Source organism: Xenopus laevis, chromosome 1L (assembly GCF_017654675.1).
Source record: "Xenopus laevis strain J_2021 chromosome 1L, Xenopus_laevis_v10.1, whole genome shotgun sequence".
Lineage (NCBI taxonomy): Eukaryota > Metazoa > Chordata > Amphibia > Anura > Pipidae > Xenopus > Xenopus laevis.
The window spans coordinates 157,071,834-157,095,120 of record NC_054371.1 but is presented as its reverse complement, the minus strand read 5'-3'; the positions used below and the strand labels follow the sequence as shown (position 1 = coordinate 157,095,120).

Sequence of the window (23,287 nt, the reverse complement as noted above, 5' to 3'; positions counted from 1 at the left end):
ATCTAATTTTTTTTGGGCGAATAGGCCAGTTTTCGATCGAATTCGAATCGTACGAATCTAAGTAACAGTGAATTCAATCGAATTCGATTCAAAGTTTTTCAAAGTCCACCAATTGACTCCAAAAGGGTTCTAGGAGGTCCCCATAGGCTAAAACAGCAATTCGGCAGGTTTTAGATTGCGAATGGGCGAAGTCAAATTTTTAAAGAGACAGTATGGGGCAGATTTATCAAGGGTCGAATTTCAAATTTGAAAAACTTCAAAATTCAAATTCAAAAAGACCAACCGAAATTAAATCAAGGTTTTTTTTTGGCCGAATAGGTCCTTTTTCGATCAAATTCAAATTGTACAATTTGAAGTTTATCTCACCAATTGACTCCAATTAGGTTCTAGGAGGTCCCCCATAGGCTCAAACAGCAATTCAGCAGGTTTTAGATGGCACATTTTTAACGAGACAGCATAGGGCAGGCAGAGTATGGCACACAAAGAAAGCATAGGGAAGGCAGAATAGAGCAGGAGACAGGGAAACCTATCAGGACCACTATAAGATGAATAATTCATACTGTGCTACATACAGTGACACAATGCTGGTACCCCTTCAGCAGTTTATATTAGGTGTGAACAGGTGAACAACGTGGGCACTTTCAGTCTGGGGACAAGGTGTGAACAGTACAGGTTAAATGGCAGTATAACCCTTTATTTAACTAGGTTACAGGAATAGTATTTTTATATGGAACATATATTTACCTATTGTTTAATGTAATTTATTTTTCAGCTTTCTGGTGCGTGATGAACAGAAACATAATCAAATTACCAGTGCAATAATAAACACCCTGTATAATCTATAAACCAAAACAGACACAACAAAGAGGAGATGGGTGACAGTAGGAAGTTGTTTAAGCACAGATCATTATCTTTATATAGAGACTTAGATGATTAGGGAGAGGTAGGGGATGTACTAAGTGGATAACAAAAAATAAAGCATATTATTATTATAAAAAATACTAATATGAGGATTTTTTAAATGAAAAGTACAGTGATGATACATTATAGTGTAATAAAACATTATGTCCCTTTAAGAATTCTTGCTGAAAAGTTGCTTTATGAAACAGGAGTTTTTTATTTTGCAAGTTTAACTTGAAAACCTGAACAACACCATACAATTAATATATATTCTAGGGATTACAGTGTTGGCACCTCTACCACACGATGTGTGAAAATGTCACCTTCCCAGATATTCAGTCGTGGGCTAGTTATTTTCATAGTGACACATGTACAGGCAACTTCATCACAGAAATGTGTCATATCTCTTAATAACCTCCAGTTTTACAAGGGTTGTCGTGCTGTGGGAGCTTGCTTTTCTCAGGAGGAGAAAACTGTTGTTAACCCCATTTTCATCTTGATATTCTTCTGCAACCATTTTATTGGGGCATGCCATTCACTATAGATTCCAGGTAGTGTGTAAAATTGGACAGGGGGCACTTCTGAAAAATCCTGTCATGGCAGCCAAGCAAATTGCATTTATTAGAGGTGACTGTTACAATCTCATAACCTTAGTATGTATAGTATTACAACCCAAAGTATGGACATAAAACAGCTGAATGAAATAATAAAGGAATGGGCAGATTTTATACAAAGGATTGGTGTCCATGTTCAGTGGCGTACCTAGATATTACTGGGCCCCACAGCAAATTATTTTTCAGGACCCCCAAATTGTTTAGAGGTTGACTTGTTTCTCCAATATTTATTGAAATTGTATATGAATTAGGGCCTCATGGGGCCCCTATACCTCCTGGGCCCCCCTGCAGCCACAGGGTCTGCTTCCTCTATAGTTACGCCCCTGTCCATGTTGCAGCTGTACTGGGGGCTATTGTGCAGTTTGTAAGCTGTTGGTGAACCCCAACTCACAGGCATTTATCATTTAGCTGGGAAATGTTTACCTCTACATCAAAGCTTAATCTCCCCCAAAACAACATTTACTGATGAAATCATTTGGAATTCAACTGTCACCCATTTAAAGTACCATGCCAATACCTATGCTAAAATAGTTTTATATAATCTCTCTCTGTAAGGGCTATGGGCAAATTTAGTTGGTTTTCCCTGCTAAAGTTAAAACTAAAGAATTCCATCATTGGCTATTTCCAGTTAGCAATTCCTACACTGATTTAGCCCTGTTGTAAAAAGGCTACAGCAATACAAAAAAAGCATCATAAGTGTCAATACACAGGAGGCCTGTGGGAGATACAGTAACACAAAAAAAAAGTGTTTAGCCATACCACCAGCCAGAGATGGCAGCTTAGAATGAAACTGCCAGCTGAGTAAGTAACACCTTCATAGACGCTATAGAATATATAGTGAATAAAGTACCCCCTCTTGTAAAATATAAGGATATAATACACAAAAGCCATGAATATTTTGTAAATTATAACCTTATAAACGGTGAGTTCTGATGTCATCAGTTATAAACGGTGAGTTCTGATGTCATTTCTGTCACATGACTCACTAAATCTTGTGTATTATAATAAATAAAGTACCCCCAGTTGCAAAATATGAGGATTTTAGAAGTTACCTTATAATATCCTTATATTTTACAAGAGGGGGTACTTTATTCACTATATTATAAGTTACCGAGGAGTTTCATGACCATATAAAAACACGAAGCCGAAGGCCGAGTGTTTTTATACAGGTCATGGAACTCCGAGGTAACTTCTAATATCCTCATATTTTACAACTGGGGGTACTTTATTTATTATAATACACAAATTTCAGTGAGTCATGTGACAGAGCTCAGAACTCACCATTTATAACTGATGACATCAGAACTCACCGTTTATAAGGGTATAATATACTATATTATCATAGCTTTTGTGTATTATAAATATATATTCAGTTTATAATATTTTCATCACACACATATGAAGAAAATGAAAAACATAGGTTAATTAGGAAATAGGAATACATAGTCACCCTTTAAAAACTAGCACTCCAGGGTTGCTTTTGCAAGAGAAACTGTACTAAAAAAAAACCAAAAGACTCATCTGGTAGATTTAAGAGCTGGATTTCCACTCTTACTGTAGCAGAAAGCATTTGCGCCATCTACACTAGTAATCCCTCCTTCAGTCCAAGGGCAAGTGCAACAGAAAGGAGTTGTGGCCTCTTTGGATCTCAGAAGCACTCATCTGAATATAATGTTTTAATGGCTTATTTATCCTTAAATTATAATTATTGTATTAATCCTACTGCAAGAGCTTAACCGACTTTTTTGCTAGGGAGTGATCATGGGCACTGCAATACAACACCGTCAGTTCCCCCCTTCTTTCTGGATGTGTAGCCTTTATAAGACAGAATGGCAGCCTGCTTTTCCCATGATACTAGTTTCTGTCTCCTGTTCTGTTGCCACGGTAACTACCATATAGGATGCTGAAAGACAAGGACGCATTCACACGTTGATTCTACTCTTTTACAAAAGAGACGTGGGATAAGCGGAGGCAGAGAGCTGAAAAATGCCGCTTTTATACATCAATCCCGGCAACCGCAGAACAACAAAAGCCCTACCACTGTGTTGCAAGAACAAAATGCATTTCAGAACAATGTAACTGGCTGCTCTGTCACAAAAAGGTTATAATATTAAGTGCAGGGTGAAATACTTCAATTTATTCACTATGATCAAACAAAATGAAAAATAAAAATTCATAGACTTTTGTTATCCCTCTGTTCCTGACTAAAATGTATTTCATTAGATTTAAATCATCCTTTTAGTTTAAATAAAAAGTGAAGCTTGACAAAAAAAATAACTTGTAACAAATGTATCTAAGTGCACCTGTCAAATATTCTGGGCTCTCTGCCAAAAGCCAATTAAGTTTGAGAAACATTGTATCTTTTTCTGGCATTTAAAGGTCTTCAGCATCACTGTTATAGGGCTGCAGAACCTCTATGCTGGTACAGTTCAGTATATAAAGAACAGCATTTAATTTGTTTTGTTCTATTTAAAATGTGAGAGGCTTGAGAAAGGGCAGAACAAGACCCCAAAATTGCCCTATTTTTTTACATTCTTTTCTCGCTTTGCAACAGGGTAATTGCTGCAGTGTCGTGTTTACATTGAAAGATATTAAACTAAAAATTCTTACAATACTTAATTTAAAGGTGGTACATATTAAATCTGAATTCTTTAGCACATTTTTTATTTCAGGGCAAATTAGCTTTGTTTTATGTTAGATGTTGTTAATGCTGAAGCGTTCAATACCTGTTATCCAGAATGCTCTGGACCAGGGTTTTCCAGATAAGGAGTCTTTCTATAATTTGGATCCCCATACCTTAATATTAATCAAAAATCATTTAAACATAAAATAATCCAATAGGATTTTTATGCCTTCAATAAGGATTCAAGAACAAAATACTGTTTTATAATTACAGAGAAAAATGTTAATTATTTGAATAAAATGGAGTTTACGGGAGACAACCTTTCTATAATTCTGAGCTTTCTGGATAACGGATCCCATAGCTGTACTTGTCCTGGGTTATAATTATGTTTTTTTTTTGTATTTTTAAGTTCTCCAAATTTTGTACGAGACCTCTTAATGTCTTTGTAAATTAAAGCTTTATTTTACCACCTTGCATATTTGTAATGCTAGCTGTTAATATGGTCATTAATAAGCATGAGGTTTTCCAATTTGCTGAAATGTTCTGCCTTGCCGCAATCTAATTATACTGTTAATTTTCTGCATGGGTTTTCTAAATTGGGGTTTGTTTTTCCTTATACGTGCATGTTGCAGTATTGACTTTATTAAAACATCTGCTATGCGTGACCTGCTAACAGACAGAATGCAGGGCATTATATAATGTTACTTTCATCCCACGTAGTATATTATAAAGGACACTAGAACTTTGTAATGCACTACATTTTTCTTTCTGCCAGCTGGTATGTATGTTTGTATTCTGTGCAAAACAAGTGTCAGAATGTGTATGAACTGTCAAAACTTAGGCCCCTAACTTGGCTGCTTCTGTTTACTTTTTAGCCTCCCTAAGCTGTATGTCTGTCTTTCTAAATATTTATAAGCATTCCAGCAGAGAAGAACCCTGGTGGCACCTTGCTGTTAGTAAAGGCTTGGCTAAATTATTTTCTTAAAGATATGCTCCTGAGCACAAAATGAGCATTTGTTTATGAAATTTGGTGAGACTTAAAAGGGTTGTTCACCTTCCAACACTTTTTTTAAGTTCATTTGATTTCAGATAGTTCACCATAAATAAATACTTTTTCCAATATACTTTCTATTTTCTATGTGTGACCGTTTTTTCTAATATTGAAGTGTAAAGTTTCATTTTTCATCTTCTAAAGCAGCTCTGGGAGGGGGGTCGCTGACCCTTGTAAACTGTTCTAAATGGATACATTTAGTTGATACATTTCTTGTCTTTGTCTCTGCTGAGCAGAATCCCTGAGTTTCATTAAAGGCAGCTGTTGGTATTGATACAATAGTCACTAATATTCCTGAGATGCTGCTGAAAAATGTATCAACTGAATGTTGTAAAACTGTAACAGTTTACAATCTGCATCTGAAAGACTGAGCTGATAGTCTCAAACACCAGCGACAGGAATATTAAATTTAGATTTTGAAAAAACTGTAAAAAAAATAAAAATGGAAACTAATTGAAAAAAACCATCCGGGGAACAATCTGAAAACAATTGAACTGAAGTGTTTGGAAAGTGAACAACCCCTTTAAGTGGATTCCTTTCTTTTTATACATGGCTGACAGTTATGATGCTTTTCTATATATAAATAGCATTACACTCTGCAGGTCAAAATCAAAGGACAAAATATGTTGGTGAACAATTACAGTGCAAAGTGCAATTCAACCTTTTCATATTTAGTTTTTATGCATTTGCACCCAGGCAACTTAATCTAAAATGTCAAGGGGATGCTGCTCTTGTATGTGTATATATATATATATATATATATATATATATATATATATATATATATATATATTTATATATATTTATATATATATGTGTGTGTGTATTGTATAATGGACCAGCTGAGGGGGTCCACCATTATTAATTTTAATGGAAATGCCTTTGCAGCAGATACCTAACTCTAAACTAAATCAAATCACTAATGTGTACACAGCTTTCATGAGTGGGTTTCAATGGTTTCCATAAAGTTGGGTGATAAACACATGTAATAGCTCTGCAGTGTATCTAGTCCATTGTTGCAAGACATCAGGCACCTGCTTGAAAAAAAAGTTCAAATTGAGCTGGAAACTCCTGTCTTACTGCTAGCAGTGATTACTCAGCACCCACGGTTAATATATTGGCCCTATAATTTTCATCTATTTATAGCGTGCCAACATATTACCTAGTGGTTTTCAAAGAATATTTAACCTTTTTACTGCCAGTGATGACTCTGGAACCCTATGATGCTAAGCAAAATGTGGTTCCCACTGATAAAAATAGAACATGGCAAGGTTTCTAGTTAGCCTCCATCAGTTAAGTGCCAATTTTCTTGTTAGTTAAAAAAGTTAACTAAACTGAAGTTAACTAAAGCATGGAGAAGAAACTCATACATGCATAGTAAAACATTCCAAATTTTGTGTGGATAGTGACCCAGCTTTAGCCTATAACCAGCAAAATGTTGCAACAATTACTCTTCCAGCAAGTATGCTAAATATATACCAGTCTAGAGTCCTGTACTAGTTCATAAAAAGGAAAACGATCCCAGTGTTCAGGTGGTTATTAGAAAACACATATATGGATTCAGGTAAGGGTTTGGGACACATCAAAAGAGGATGGGAACCAGTATGGGTACTCGCTTTGCACCCCAAAATGCCAATCTCTTCATGGAAAAACTAGAAGAGGACTTCCTGTCCTGTCCACCTGTACCAAGCCTTTGACATGCCTCCACTATATAGATTAACAGGAACAAGGTGAAGCAGAGCACACTCTGATATCTTCACAGAGAACGACTGGTGCACAAGGTAGAGAGTACAGCAACCCCCAATATATAGTAGAATGAGAAAAACTCTGGCACTCGAGGCAAGTGAAATGCATCTCGAGTGCCAGAGTTTTTCTCATTCCACTATATAGATGACATATTCATAATCTGGACAGATACGGAACAAGAACTAATTCAGTTCCACCAACAATTTCATGACTTTCATCCAACTATCAATTTGAAACTAAATTGCTCCCCCACTTATATTCACTTTCTGGATACAACCATTCATATCAGGAAAAATACTATACCCTATTTATAACTGCTATATATTGAAAGCCAACAGACAAACCATCATATCAAATCTAATGGATTTCCCCCCCAAACACACAAAACGCTCCATCGTCTACAGCCAGGCTTTATGATATAATAGTATATACTCTGACACCACTGAAAGGAATCACCACCTCAAAACACTCAAAGCAGACTTCATTGAAAGGGGCTACAACCCATGGATTGTGGATCAATACATTTCTAGATCCACCAGGATTCCCAGAAGTCAGCTTCTACAGTATAACTTCTACTTCTACAGTATAAACTTCTATAGTACCTGAAATACCTGAAATAAAAACCTGAAGTAAATTGGGTGCCTCTAGTGGTCACATACAATCCACAACTAAAGACCCTTAAAAAAATAGCCAGGTATCTACAGGGTACACTTCATAAGGACGAGTGGATCAAAAGCATATTCCCAGACCCACCACTTCTAGCATTTAGACAGCCCTCAAACGTAAAAAAAACTTATAACAAGAAGTGCCCTATCACAGCCGTCCCCACCAAGAATGGAACATACCCCTGTGGCAAAAGGCAATGCAAAACCTGCCGACACATCCTGATCTCAGACAAAATACAGATGCTGAACACATTAGAGGAATACAGCATCTATGGCCAGTACAACTGTTCTTCTTCCAGTGCACCAGATGCCAAACAGGAGAACTGTATATAGGAGAAACTGGTAAAAGTCTGAGTATATCTCCTCACCTTATTACAATTTTCCTTATATTTATTACCATACATTGACTTATAGTGGTGCCAGCACGGGCTAATTGCATCAATTTTGCTTATGTAGTTATTCCACTGCCTGCATCAAGTCAGAAACACAAACAGTTGTTGGGACACTACAGTAGACTAACTGCAAATATGGAATTCCTTTTATTTCACACTCCATTAATTTATCCCTAATGTTTATTCATCCACATTATGTCCCTGTGTAAATGCAGGGCTGGAACTAGGGGTAGGCAGAAGAGGCACCTGCTAGGGCGCAAAGATGTGGGGCCGCTGGGCAGGTACCTATTCAAAAGTTTTCTGCCAACCCCTAGTCAAAGTGTCTCCCTCCCCTGCTTGCTCTCCCCCTCCTGCTGCTCTCCTCCCTCCTCTCTCCTCCCCTCTCCTCATCCAGCCCTCCTTCACTCCCCCCCTCCTCTGCCCTTACTTCTCCTTCGTCACTTCTTATGGGGTGTGCGCACTCGTGCATGCTCGCAGTCCCGAGAGCTTCATTAGTCCCCACAGCTTTATTATATTCAGCTTGAAAAGGAGCTAAAATGATCTAAAAGCTTGCTATGAATATGTTAGTTAGCCAATAAAGGTACAGAATCACCTTTGGCTAACATAGAGTTGCCACCTATCCGGTTTTGACCCGGTATTTTGAAGGGCTGCCCGGCTCAAAACTTCCTGCCCTGTTTTCTAAATAAGGAGAACCGTGCAGGATTCCCGCTGACATTACAGGCACTCTCATCTACATCGCGGCCCCGCCCCCCTGCCTGGTCTCCACCATTTCAAAAGGTGGCAACCCTAGGCAAACACGGTAGAACAACTTTACCTGGAATTAGAATTCTCTTATGATACGGAGTTACACAAGATTCTTTTTCCTACTTAAACCATTTAAGATACTTCCAGCAACTGTAAGAAATTGTACACTATAGACTAGAGTCCAAAGGGAAAGGCTCTAAAATTAGTCTGTTCTGTCTGTCCTTTCATTGACATTGGCTGAATTTAGTCCACCTTTTAAAATATATTACATAGAGAATGTGCTCTTGCTTTACCAGCCTAATGTAATTCTCACATATTATATATGCTTGCTGCTTTTTAGTAGAGATTACCTTTACTTTATGTAGTGGTTCACCTTCAGGTTTACTTTTAGTATATTATGATTAAAGGGGTTGTTCACCTTTTAGTATGATGTAGAGATGATGCTTTTTAGGGTCTTTACACTCTGTTCTTTATTACCATCTGGTACAGACTTCAATTAATCATATATTTTAGGCAGGATTTATATTTATAACTATTCTTTAATTGACTGTATTCTAAACCTTTAAGTTCTGTGACATTGCCCATAGTGTAACGATAGGTTAAATTAGGCCCAGATTTGTCAACAAGGGCACCCCAAAATTAAAAATGTAGATGTGGCTACACCACACTAGGCCCATACCATTGTTGCCTTCTCACAAATCCGGGCCTATTTAAAAGGTGGTGCTAGATATGTGCATTTGGCCTTACATGCCTTGCAGATCACTGCATTGTAGCCACAACAGTGCTGTTTAAATCCCCTAACCCTAACAGAACTGAGCAGCAACTTTCCTGCTGGACCTCTGTGTGACATGACCACATATGCATGAAGACCCTGGGGTGATTCTCCACCCATGCCACCCAAGGGAGACTTTCCAATGCCAACCCCCCCTTCACAATCGTGTTCTCCGCACTAGAAGTGACAAAATTCTGATTTAAAAATGTGAATTTTGCCTCTTAAAATGACCAGGAATGGCTTTTTGCTGCCCCTAGTTGCTTCCAATCTGCTGCTGTCTGAGGTGAGTTACGGAACTCACCTCATGGCAGAAACGCCCTGTCAACTCCAACATTTAAGAAGATATAATTGTACTGGACTATACTGAAATCAAAGCAGATTATACAGGCATTAAAACTTAAATTGTCAATTGTTTCAGTGTTAATAGCAGGTCTAGGGTTACAATGTTGGCACCATGCTCAGTGCATTTTTGGGCCCCAAATCTTTATGTTTACCCCTTAGGCCCCATATTTTGTTGAAAGAAAACATTGTTGAGACATACTTGAGACATGATGTACATAGCAAGGTGGAGGTGGGGGTAACTGTCACAGCCCCTGGTACGCCAGTCCGACGCTGTCAGTATTGGTCTGTTTGGGTATTTATATTAACATTTTCATCTCGCTTAGTGTCTTGCAAAACCCTCTGAATGCTAGTCCTTGAACTCGCAGATGCTTGAGTAATGATGGAAAGAGTGCAGTTAGTGCTGTGCAACCAGCAGGGAGTTCTATGCATGCAGCAGCATCATGCCAAGTTCTACATCAGGTAAACAGAGACTCCTAAGCATAACACAAGGCTATCTACAGGGGGGACACAGCTTCCCCCTCCCTATCTATGCACACAGTTATCCTTATCACAGTCTGGAAGCATACAAATTCAGTGCAACAGGCAGCTCTTTCTTGCTCATCTGTTTCTTGTTGCAGCATTGTGGTTGTGTCTCTTAAGTGTGAACTATATCCATTTTTGTTTGCTAGTATGAACATTTGGAGAGTTAATATAAGAAAGAACATCATGGCATTGATGATTTATTGGACATACATAATATCAAAGGCTATTGTGATACTAAGCTCTATAGTTAGTATAGGTATGGGGATATAGAATTTAATTAAAAGTAGAGAGGGGTGTGTGTATGGATGCTGGGTTTTTATTTGGAGGGGTTGAACTTGATGGACTTTGTCTTTTTTCAACCCAATTTAACTATGTAACTATGAAACTATGTAACTATGAAACTATGTAACTATGTAACTATGTAACTAACATACCAGTCACCTGGACATGAACTGACTGACTAGGGCAGAGCCAAGGGGCAATTTGTAAGCAGTAAATTCCCATAACACAATAAAGCTAACAGACCACAAGGGCCACAGCTTAATTATAAGCAAATAACAAAATTGTTACCGCAATTTAATAACTAATCATGTTACAGAACTCTTTGTAAAAACAACATTACAGATGAACAGTTTCTATTAAACCATCATGTTCTTGAAATGCCTGCTTACCATGCCAGCCAACTTCTTCAGCAGCATCAGGTGGGCAAATTAGAGGAGGGAAATGTAAAGTGTACCCATCTCCCAGGACCCCATGTCCAAGGATACCACAGAGGATTATTTTCTCCTGCCTGGATAAACAACTCTTCAGAAAGGGTAGCTGGTCTGGCCCACCTAACACCTGCTCCAATATCATGCCCTAATCATTGAATGACCACTTGCTCACAAGAAATCATAGTTGTGGTCAGGAAACTCTCAATGCCACCCTTTGTTGCCCCCATAACTACATTTTGTCTGTGACTTGCAAAAGAAAAATAACTAATCAATATCTACATATTCTGCCCTTGCAAGTTAAAAAAAAAACATTGGTGGCCACAGTCCCCCGCAAGTTAAAAAAAACATTGGTGCCCAGGTTTTCCCTACAAGTTTTAAAAAAACAGTGGGAGTCAGGGCCCCCCAATAGCAGTTTTGTAAAGAAAAAAAAACATTGGTGGACAGGGGTTTAATATAAAAAAGACCATTGGTATTTATGTTTTAACGTTTGGTGGGCGGTCTTCTTCTTCCTCGGTGACGGCAGCTTCTTAATTTTGCTCAGAAACAGCAGATTTTCATTCTTCATTCTCCTTACAACTTGAAATCCACTGAGCCTGGGACCACTGCCCCCCCCCATGCCCTGCTTGCTGAACCAATGGCACCCTGCTTGCAGTATTATTTAACTTTCTGTTACTGATCAAGTAGAGCCCCTAGCAAACTGCATAAACTGATTTTTTTTGTTTCCCAGGATGATATTTAACCCGACATCCTCATCATCCTTAGGATAGCTGCTCTTAGTATAGCAGCCCCTTGCTTAACCCCTCGAACTTCACTGGGTTGCCATTGCATTAGACATCTGGCTTTATCCTTGATGAACTTACTTACATAAGAAAGAGAAATGTGGAAAGGAGACATGGTGCTCCTGTTTGTATTTTGAACCTAAAGCTAATGACAAAGATGTAAATGCACATGGGATGTAAAAGTATGCATTTAGTATGCATGTATGAAACTTAGAAAATCAGAATATAAACCCCAGAAGTGCTAGTATAATTACTACAGAAAACTAAAAAGCAGCATATTAACCCTAAGACTTCACAGTATAATTACTACAGAAAATGGAAAAAATGAGTATATTAACCCTAGATGTGCGAGTATAATTACTAAAGAAAATTGAAAAGCAGAATATTAACTCCAGACATGCCAGTACAATCACGTAGAAATGGCCAGTAAGCACTCAAGTAACCCCAGACATATCACTCCATTAACTCCATGACATGCCAGCAAAATCAGTGCAGAATGGATGGATTGAAAGCATTACCTCACCTTCACTTGCACAAGCAGAATACCAACACCAAAGTTCTCTTCTTTTGCCTCTCTCTTTCTGGCTCCATCTGCCTGATTCCTGTAAAGAAATCTACTATGGAAAACAAGATCATGGACTTTTTCTTGAGTAGCAGGGAGCTGAGAAGAACCAAAGACAAGCAGGGAAACGGGGGACATTTAGACAAGCAGGGAAACAGTGGGGACATTTATACATTAATCTAGAACTGGCCAGGAACATTTAAGAAGGTATGCATGTGAGAAAATATAGGTTTATTGCAAATAGCTCTTAGTTCCAAGTAGATCCAGGGACTGGCCCAAATGCCATCTTGTAGTTAGGAATTCAAATTGGAGAGGCTTCAGATGGGGTTTTTTTTTTGTTGCTTTCCTCTGGATCAACTAGCAGTTTAGAATTTTGCCATCTATAGAATTTATATATGACTGGTACTATTCCTCGTCTAAACCAAGAAGCATTTATACAATGTGTGTATAGCTGAAAATAAATACAGCCCCACCAATAGAAACTAGGGGTCTGGGTACAAATTCAGGGAGGTTGTTCTGTCCAAAATGGTAGCAGGCACTAATAATCCATGAATAGGCATTTGAATAAAGAGAAAATATATGATTTTATTACAAAAACAGGCATACAAAAAGGTGTACAAGGTATGCAAACACGTGTTTCATTCAGAAATCATTTAGCAGCCTTGAAGGGCTTCGCCTTTTAATGCCTGTGATAGTAGCTGTGATAGTTCTGATATTTTTTGGGGGGGCACTAACTTTCTGCTCAGCCTCTTATTTGGAAGTTGGTATTTTGTTGAGGGCTGCTTGGTTGGTGCCCGACCTTGTTTGCTCTGTTTCCATTGTTCAGTTGCACCTGTAACACAAAATAAAATATTTGTTCTGATACAATCAGCCGGTGTTGCTGTATTCAGAAACAAATCCCTCCCTTTATTCTCACACTCATAGCAAAAACATACCTTTCATTGTTGCAGGCTAATGGCTGAGGTGGGTAGGGCCACTGACTGTCCCCCTCCACCCCCAGCTTTGCCTGCCCTCCCCTCCTCCAGCACTCCCGGCCCCTGCCACTTATTCTCGCTCTCTGCGATGTGCTTCAGCTCAGCATTAATTTGGCAAGAATCTACATGCTCTTGTGTGCCTACAGTGCTTGACTGTAAATCATTATATATTGATCTGCAGAGACAGGGCTACTCACACTGTTATGCTGCAAAGCTTTTGGGGGTCTGTGCCTTGAAACAGAAAGGGGGGATTGTAGAATTACTCTGTTTATCAAGAGAAACAAAATAGCACAATAAATAGGAGGATGGGAGCTGAAAAATCATCCGGAGCGCTGAATTTAACCCACAGAGCTTGCTGACCTGTCTCTACAACCTGATTCCAACCTGTACAGCTGTGCATCATGGCCAGGAATACTGCACTGTACTTCAGGCTAGTGGAAGGCAAGAATCTACCTGCTAAAGATGTGTAAGTCCTGCTTTCTATCCTTGCTTACATTCATGCTTTTCTGAGACCTTGTCTTATCTTTTGAAAATAAATACAAAGTTTTGTGGCTTGAATGGTTAATGTGCTCTCTGAGCAATAATAGGGCTAGCTGATATCTGCACTGACACACAACTTGCTTGATACACTTACCTTGGAATATATATACAGATGTAACCTCATCCTCATTTAGGGGTTAGTTAATACAGCATACATGGAAAGAGAAACAATTTTAAAAAGTTGTCTTAAACCAGTTATTCCCTCTGTGTTCTATCTGTTGCTGAACTACTACTCCCAGAATATTGTTGTCTGCTATATCTCTGATTTTCAGAAAGATATTTCAGACTGAATTGTCATTTGTATGTTTAAAGTACTGTATGAACTGTCAGTAAGATAGTATAGTCATTTGTACAGTAGTTATTAATGGTCCCTAAATCACCATAGAAGCAATGCAAAAATACTACTCCTGAAATTATAAATATTTATTAATCTTATTTCTCACATTTCATGAACCCTGTTATAATGGTATTTTAATAAGAGTTGGAAAGAAATGCTGAACACATTGATGCTTAATCATTGCTGTGGACGACTTGAATGAGAGAAGTATAGTGCAAATCTTATATCAGATAAAGAGCATCATTAAATTACAACTCCCAGTACCCCCTTACAGCGTGAGGGTGTCGGTGGGATGCCTGAAGTAGTTTAACAACATCCTCATTGTATATAGGCTACAAAACAGCAAGGAATCTGCTCTCCAGGATTTGGTGCATGTGAAAACTTGTTGGGGTCAATAGGTCCCAGGAATGTAAATATAAATGATTCTGATGGCTTGTCTGATTCCCTGAGCAAGTTCTGCTTCTTTAAGAAAGAGATTGCCATAGTTACTACTCCTCCAAAGAGTTATATTGAGATTGCACTTGATACTGTTGCTGGCCCAGAAATAGTGTCAGATTAATATTTATAGCTGAAATAAATGCACACATAAAAAATAAACAAATGGCATATGTTGGATCAGAAAGGCTGACATTAACGGTCAGAAATGATGAATATGTGTTTTAAAACTGCCTGTATACCGTAATGCCATCATGCTTGTTAGAATGAGACAGTCTCCTAAGCAACAGTTTCTCTCACTTCACTGTACTTACATTATTCACCTTACTTACAGTATTATTATTATTATTATTATTATTATTATTAAGATATGTTATTGCAGGCCACTGAGGCCAGGGCAACCGTTGGCTCTCTCTAGATAGGTTGGTCATTTCCAGAAGTATCTTAACCACTCATGCCTCTCAATAAACATATTGAGAGGAGGCAGACACTCATAGCAATCTTTATTCAAATATGAAAGCAAAATTTTGCAGCAAAGTAGATACATTACAGACACATTCTGGCTGGTGGATGTCTTCGTGACAAAAGTACACGTTTCCAACTGTGACTGTAGTCTTTGGTTATTAGCACCACTAGATGTGATTCATCAACAAATTGACATTACTTATTTTTGTACAGCTGTGTACAGTTAAACAAATCCTGTACACAAATATTAGCTATATACTGGACCAAATCTCAACCCCCCATTCAAAACTGTAAAGAAAATTGTAAAAATGACATCATCACACTCTTTTGCAATAAGCTTTAAGAGCACATGACTCTAAGGATTAAAATTTGGTTAGGTCAGGGGAATAAGCCTCAGGAGCCAGCAGACCCGATGCTGCCCTCTTCAACCCCACTCCATACTTACTCAAGTGGCTTTCTGACCCCTAATTTAGTGCTGTCTGAGCAGTGGCGTAACTAGATGTTATTGGGGCTGACAGCAAATTAATTTTAGTGCCTCCCAAATATACAGAGGTTGTCCTGTTTTACCAATACATATTAAAAATGACTTAATTAGAGCTTCATGGGGCCTATACCTCCTGGGCCCCCTGCAGCCACAGGGTCTGCTTCCTTTGTAGATATGTCCCTGTGCCTGAGGCAAGGTTGTCATCTTACTTAATGGCTACATCAGAATTCTGTTACGCTGCAAAAAAGTGCTTGGTTTTGGACAAATCTTAAACCAGGATTCAGTGTATCCATTCTTCCATGTAGCTCTCTAGCGTTGATCCATGTCTGTGCATTTGGCCCACTGTTATGAAATTAGTTTGCCAATTTTTCCTGTTATTGTGGGTGGGAGATTGGCTGAGAAGAGCTGCATTTCCCTCCTGCTTCCCATATAATCAGATCACTTGGCAATCGGCCTGTCATATCAGGACAATTTGACCAAGAATGTCTGTGGACAAACTGCACTTGATTTGAGTGCTTGGTTGTTGGCCACCAATTGGGTGGCACAGGAATTGGTACAACAAAACTCTGCAGTCATTAATGTTACCTTTAATATCTACTTTATGAAATTACATTAATGTGAATAGTCATTAGAAGGACTGTATGCACTGCAGGGATCTGAAATAAACAGACACATATTCTGTTTAAGTCTGAAAATAATGCTTTCTCTACTGAAGTCTACAAACTGCTCTATCTCACTCTCTTTCTATATTGTTTACATGCTCTGTTAACCCAAGTAACCTGAAGTTTGTTGTGCTATACTTACTGCAGGGGTCTAGAACATGGTGTCTCTCTCTTACCTGTGGTCTAGAAATAATTCTCTGCATTGGCGTAACTATGGGTGCCCCCCCCCCCACAAATTGTATGCCAGCACAGTCCCTGGTGTGTGCTTCAAAAAAACTTCCCTTGTATTGTGTTGCTCACTGTTTGGGTCATGACCATTCTAGATCTCACACACTACCATGGCATGTACAGTACCTGTTGCATTTTATTACTGCATAGAAAAAAACTTTTGTTGTGGTTAATGTCTGAAAGCAAATCATTTGCTGCATTGCATCACTCACTTAAGGGGTCTGATTCTGAAAGTATCTTATCCTCATTGTTGGGGTCTTGAAAAGGCTATGTGCCAACTGCTGCTGGGGTCTGGATTTGGATCTTTGTCAATCACTGTTGGGGTCATGATGAAAGTGCTATCCGTGGTAACTGTTGTTTGTTATTTTTACTGAAATGTTGGCAATTTTCATGAAGAGACTCAATCTGCCCTCATTTACACTGGAGGTTAAAGGGATAAACTCATCTTTCAAAACAAACATATTTCCAATATATAAACATACGTAATATTTTATCCCTGCTTATATACAATCCGATCACAAATTACTTGTCAGCAAATCAGTTCTTCTCTCACTCCGCTTTCATTAAATCATGCATACTGAGGGCATGGGATTGAAGTACTGGTCTCAAGGTGCAGCAGCAATGGGGATGGAGTGTTTGGGGAATGCATGCACCTGAAGAATGTGATGAGTGTACGCAAGTGCACAGCGTGTTAGGACCTCTTAAGCCACATCCAGCACTGTCACCTTGAGAGAAAGGCTGCTTTTTAAGGTAAAAATTAGACAAGTTTTGAGCTAATTTCTTACTGCATTGCGATCAGGGATGCTATTGAGACCAAGATGGTTATGTAGTAAAAGACACGAAGTTACCCAGGAGTAGTAATTCATCCAATATTTTCAGGTTCCTCCCCCCCCCACCGGACATCACAGGCAACACATACAAAATTACAAGTCCCCCTGCCACACCAGGCCCTCTTAAAGTGATACCGATGCTAAAAAACGACTTTGTAAAATATGAATGTACATTAAAAGTTACCTATACATCATGTTGATCATTTTTTGGTCTGTTTTTGTAAATCATTTTTTGTTGATTTTCCTAAACCTGACTGTTTTGTAAACCTGCCTGTCCCATCTCAGCCTGTCAGTTAAAGTTACTAATGCTAACGGACTTCTGCTGCACAAATATGGCAGCCCCCTCATAGATGAGCACGGGGAGTCAGATGGGTAATGTAAAAGCTTTGAGCAAGTAGAAAACAAAGCCAATACTATGATAGATGTAAAAATGGTTTAATTTCTGGTTTTGTATCTCTTTAAGACTTGCTGTTGGCTTTTCAACATGAGGGCTCATTTATGAACATAAATACCAATAGCACAAGTGCAATGGCCTATACAGTGCACCAACCAATCAGCAGTTAATATTGATCCGTTTACTGCCAGTTTACTAAATTAAATCAAAGATCTAATTGGGCACTATAGACAACTGCAGTGATGCAAATTATCTTAATAAATCAGCCCAATGATGTGTCACATTTACTGGCATGTCTGAAACCTTCCCTCAATCATTGGTATGAACTGGAACCAAGGCTGTTTTAGGTACATTCTAGAGCCAATTTTACTGTGTTTAGCAGTCAGTTATTCTTTAACTTGCAATGTCTAGAAATCATGTTGTACCTGCACTGGTGAAATCAAGAGAGCTGTCTGCATCTTTCACAATCAAGGTTATGTGTCACGCTGTGCCCTATTCACTGGAAAGATCTACTGTTCACTGGGGTTTAATAGGGACTGTTGCTTTTTTTTTATCTCAGATGGCCATGAAGAAATCTAAAGCAGCAAAAAAAAACCTAAAATTTTAAATACAAAAGTGAGCATTTGAATGCAAATCTTCCGGTTTTAAAGAGGATGTGGTCCCCAATTATATAAATGTGTGTGCAAAGGCTACAAACTGCCATTTTTTGCACTTTGTCAACTGCTTGGGGCATTGTGAATTAGCCCTATAGAATCTTGGCCAGAGGAGAGCTGACTGAATGCTGCTATATTATTGAGTCTGAACCAGGAGGGCAGAAAGGAGCATGTTTCAGTTATTTTTACAATACAGATAATTTGCAATGATTGTATATTGGAAAGTTGCTGAGAATTATATTTTCTTACTGTACATTAGGGAGTATCCAAAGCATAGCATGTAGATTCTGCATCTGCAAAATACGATGGTAACATTTCCCCACCTTGATAAAAGAATACCTTCAAAATTTGCATATCGCAGACCTATGTTTCTATAGGGCGCTACTGATCAGCTAATGGTATTCTAGGTAACAAAATGACTAATTTGTCACAAATAGTTGGTAAATGAGACATTAGGGCACCCTCTTCATGTCCACTCTCAGTTCCAATTTGGGGAAAGCCTCATTTCTATTTTAGAGTAGTGGGCTAAATTTGGTTTCTATAGCAACGAAACCCAAAGCTCTGACTGAGATGCGCACATCTGCTGAATTCTTTTTAAACAAGCTCACCATTTCTTAAGCAATGCAAATACCTCCAAATGTCAAGTTTGTAGTCCGCATTCAGCTATGGAGGAGGGGTTATTTATTAGAAATAGACAAAACTGTCAGAATGTGAGTCCTTGCAAAGTCTGTAACAGACTACAGATTTGATTTTTACTATTATTGTTTTTGATTTACTTTTTCTACAGAAGTCCATTATGAAGGGTTTTTTTTTTGGTGCCAAAATTCAGCTTTTCTTATATCCAGATGGGCCCTCCCCATCTCTTTACTTTCTCTCCCTCTTCTAATCAGAGCTCATTATTTAATTAGAAATACTAATTAAAAAAACAGCTGATGAAGGCTTGTGTGAGGCAGAGGAGAGAGAGAGAGAAAAGAGAGCTCAGAGTGTGAGGGGAAGCTTTAACTCCATACATGCAAGGTCATTTTCAAGTTAAGCTGCCTAAAGCAACCAAAACACTAATAAAAATCTGGAAAATATATTAGCTAAACCCATTTAATGTCAAAATGTATTTCTGATTAAAAGAATAATGCAAGACTTCCTTGTTATTTACGGCTAACAGGAATAGTGTGTTTTGCTTGTTACATTCTGTGTAGTGACATATAGGGCCACATTCAAATGAATGAGAATACATTATTTCATTGTTTATCATGTGAAAACTTATGGTCAAGATTCAATTTGAGAATAAACTTTTCTCCTAATTCAATTTTCCCAATAGAGTTTTCATGCGATTAACAGTAAGATATGTTTTTCTCATTTAAATGCCTCTGGCTCTTTTGGAAAATCTGAAATTGACTAAGGAGATAGGCTTTTCTCATAAAATGGAACGTTTTTGTGGTACAGGTTCATGTTCAGTACAGAGTAAAGGAATAGGCTGACCACTTTAAAAATTGGAGTATTGGCCATCTGTTTTACTGAGCAGGCCAAAATGGAAAACCCTTCAAGTAGAGTCCTGCCCATAAAAACTGGTAATACATGGACTGATAGTGACTGCCACTCCTAACAGATTTTTTGTTTTTTCATAGAGCCAAATAAAAGCCTCCATAATCAATATGTCATTGGGACTCAATCAGGAAGGCTGGAAAATCCTGTTTGATGAAGGAGTCATTGGACTGCTGCTGTGGTCTCCCCATTTAGTCCAATGATGACACAGGAACCAAATGATGGGAATAGCCCATTTTGGTGCTCTAAAGTTCCAAATAGTTCCACTAGTTTGGTGGATGGTTTGTGTGTATAATTCTTTCATTCTTTTTTCGATAAGACCATTGGGAACTTTACATTTTATTTTCACATTGCTTCCACCTCTACATATTGTGTTTTAGTATTGCTTCTACTATCAAACTGCAGCCCCTAGTACTGATGTTGTTCTACTAATGTTTAATCTTTGGGTAAAGTTTAACAAGAACTATCTTATCCTGGCCTGCACACATGCAGCGTGTCAGTCAGTCGGAATGAAGAATTTAGCAATTCCACTAGATAACAGACTTGCCTGGTACATAAGCTCATATATTGTCAGTTATATAATTTCAGTCCAGGGCATGGGATTTTCCATGTGCTCTTTACATGCCATTGTATATGTGTAGTCCAATATCTTAGGACTATGGTCTGTCGGGGTCTTCTCTTCGACATTTAATTTGCCAAAACTGATACATATTCTTTATGGGGCAATGTTTGTCATCTGCACATGAAACCAAATGACAAAAACCTTGCACAGACTCTTCTGTTGCAGAGAAAATACAGACTGGTTTGGGAAAGTACCCACAAGTTATACAGTCACGTGATTTGTTATGACAACACAATTGCTTTAGGGCAGTATTCCAGGATACGTATAATTATTCGCATTTATTAATTGGAGTAGGATGCCACAAAACAGTTTCAGAAATGCTTCCCTTTAAGAAAAGATGCATATGAAAATGTAAAATTGATTGATGATTAAGACTTTAATACTTTTATTAAACCTTTGGCAAAGCATTACCAAATAACATAAAACTGTGAAAGTGGTCCTTTATTTTGGCACATTTAGAAATTGTGACTAAAGTCATGCATGTCAAGTATATACTGTAAGCCGCAATGCACTGAGTGAACAGACAGTACATCTCTTTGTTGCATGTGTAAGACTTATCTGTGTTTTCTCTTTGCCAAGGTCGGGCACCAGTGATCCATACTGCATTGTCAAAGTGGATAATGAAGTTGTGGCACGGTGAGTACAATAACAGTTGTTTATTTTATACAGCTTAGAATTTAGTGGTTCTACTTTGAACTGTAGGGCAAAATAGAGAACTGGAATTATTTTTTCCAATATTAGAGACTGCATTTGCACTTATTATTTGTTTATTATTAGGCTTACCCTTTACAGGCCACAAATTGTAGAATCTACAGCACTAGCACACAAGTAACAGCACCAGCATAGTTGATTCTAAAGCTGGCCATACACATGCCTGAAGTAGCTACCAATTTAACCCCTCCAGATCAGGTTGGCAGCTTATTGGTCCTTGTATGGCACCCTCGAAAATCTGCCAAATATCTGTTGGGCAGATTTGAAAATCTACTGTGGATCGCATCTCTGCTTGTATGTACATTTATATGTATGCATGTATGTATGTATATTTTTATTTATATAGCACTACTTGAGGACGAAGCATTGTACAGTAGAACAATAAATTTGTAGAACAAACAGGGGATCATTACAATAATAAATACAAATAAGTACAAAGTACAATAATAATTACAAGTAAATATAAAGTACAGTTATAATAAAGACTAAGAGTATAGTGTCAAGGAGACAAGAGGATGGAGGTCCTTGCCCTGTAGAGCTTACAATCTAAATGGGAGCGTAATTTACAGACACAAAAAGGGGAATATTAAATGCTTTAGGTTACAGTGGGTGACACTGCCATTTAAGTGCCAGTTCCCAGTTCAGGTGTTATGCGACTGCTCCAAAAGATATACTATGTGTTTAGTTCTGAAGAGACTGAGGAAGTTAAAGGGAAAATCAAAATACATTATTTTTTGTATAGGTTATACATTTACAAATTGCAATACTTCCTAAATTTAAAAACTATGCAGGAAACTCCACTTGCAAAAAAACAGATATTAATGTAGAAACTGGGTGGCATTTTTAGGGGAAATTTTCGAATTCTCAGGGTGTAAGGGTAATATTACGCACTTGCTATCCGCATCAAGCACTGGATCATAAATTCGGCGATTGGTGCAAAGAGCAGCGCCGGGAGGTGCAACACTGTTCTGTCAGCCCAACACGGGACGTGCCTCCTGCCGCTCCCTAATTTACATGTTTGAATTATGCGCAAGTTAGGGGGCAGGTAAAAGGATGCTGGGAGCCTCCCCTGCCCAACCATTTTAGATAGAACGCTGCCTAAGGCAGGTAGTTCTTTATCCAAGGGACAAGCCACAGGTCTCTGTTCTATGAAATGGAATGCAGAGGCATGCAGCAATATAGGAAAGGCACCAGGTAGTGTGCAAATTGCAAAAAAGTAATTTGTGGCTACACTGCTCTGCAAGTCTGGACAGATAATTAAAATAGGCCTTTGCATTTTAGGTACACAGAGGTCAAACAACTCACATAGAGGCATAAACAGTCTTCACCAGCCCAATAGTGTCTGTCTATGGCAACAGCAGCCCGTTTGGCATTTGCCAGAACCAACAAATTGCCAGCACCGGCCTGCTGCTCTCTGTGCCGTAAATTACCCCTTCTGACTCTTCCCTGAGACTTTTTTTTCTTACATAAGCTGGAGAAAATCCATTGGTTATCCTAGTCAGCTGCTTCTAAATATAGGGAATTTAACACATTATTAGGCTCAGAATACAGTGAGGTCTCTATAAAAGTAAGCTAATACTGTGCTTCTCTACTTTCTCACAAAATTCTATTTTCAGAATTCTCTCACTTTCCACTAGCTCTGTGGAAATTTAATAACAAATGTTATTTGTGGGAAACACAGGGCAATGCAAACACATATGTTGCCCCTATAAGGTACTATCATGCTGCAAATCACTAACACAGTACTTGTTTATACTGTGTATATGGCCTGTCTCCCCAGTTCTAGGAAATACTCAAAATATTTGTCTCTTTCATCTATTTCGTGAGCTCTTTATAAAATAACAACGTAGTTAATTGGCTTCACAAGACTTTGCAGAACTTTCCTGCAATGTTATTATCACTTGTGTTGAAAGTGTTTTGCCTTATATTCGCCCAGTTCTCTCCTGTTCCACTGCAATCTCAATGGTCACATTCATTGTTCTCTGCAA

At 38.3% G+C, this 23,287-nt stretch overlaps 1 protein-coding gene and 1 long non-coding RNA gene across 5 annotated transcripts in view; one reads left to right on the top strand and one right to left on the bottom strand.

Annotated features, from left to right (window-relative positions):
• Positions 1 to 12,990: 12,990 nt before the first annotated feature.
• On the bottom strand, positions 12,991 to 13,432 carry LOC121394540. The gene is made up of 2 exons (XR_005961758.1): positions 13,361 to 13,432; positions 12,991 to 13,257 (listed from the first exon to the last, which is right to left on the bottom strand). It is a non-coding gene; the product is annotated as an uncharacterized LOC121394540 (long non-coding RNA).
• A 7-nt stretch (positions 13,433 to 13,439) lies between these two features.
• Positions 13,440 to 23,287, top strand: part of rasal1.L (RAS protein activator like 1 (GAP1 like) L homeolog) — a 30,198-nt gene continuing 20,350 nt past the window's right edge. Inside the window, exons 1-2 of one of the 4 annotated variants that reach the window (XM_041565894.1) lie at positions 13,440 to 13,865; positions 21,168 to 21,224. In XM_041565894.1, the coding sequence (XP_041421828.1) occupies positions 13,801 to 13,865; positions 21,168 to 21,224 (122 nt within the window). In that variant the 5' untranslated portion in view covers positions 13,440 to 13,800. The remainder of the gene's footprint in view (positions 13,866 to 21,167; positions 21,225 to 23,287) is intronic. The other 3 variants (XM_041565881.1, XM_018260682.2, XM_018260674.2) reach the window with 3 other exon arrangements.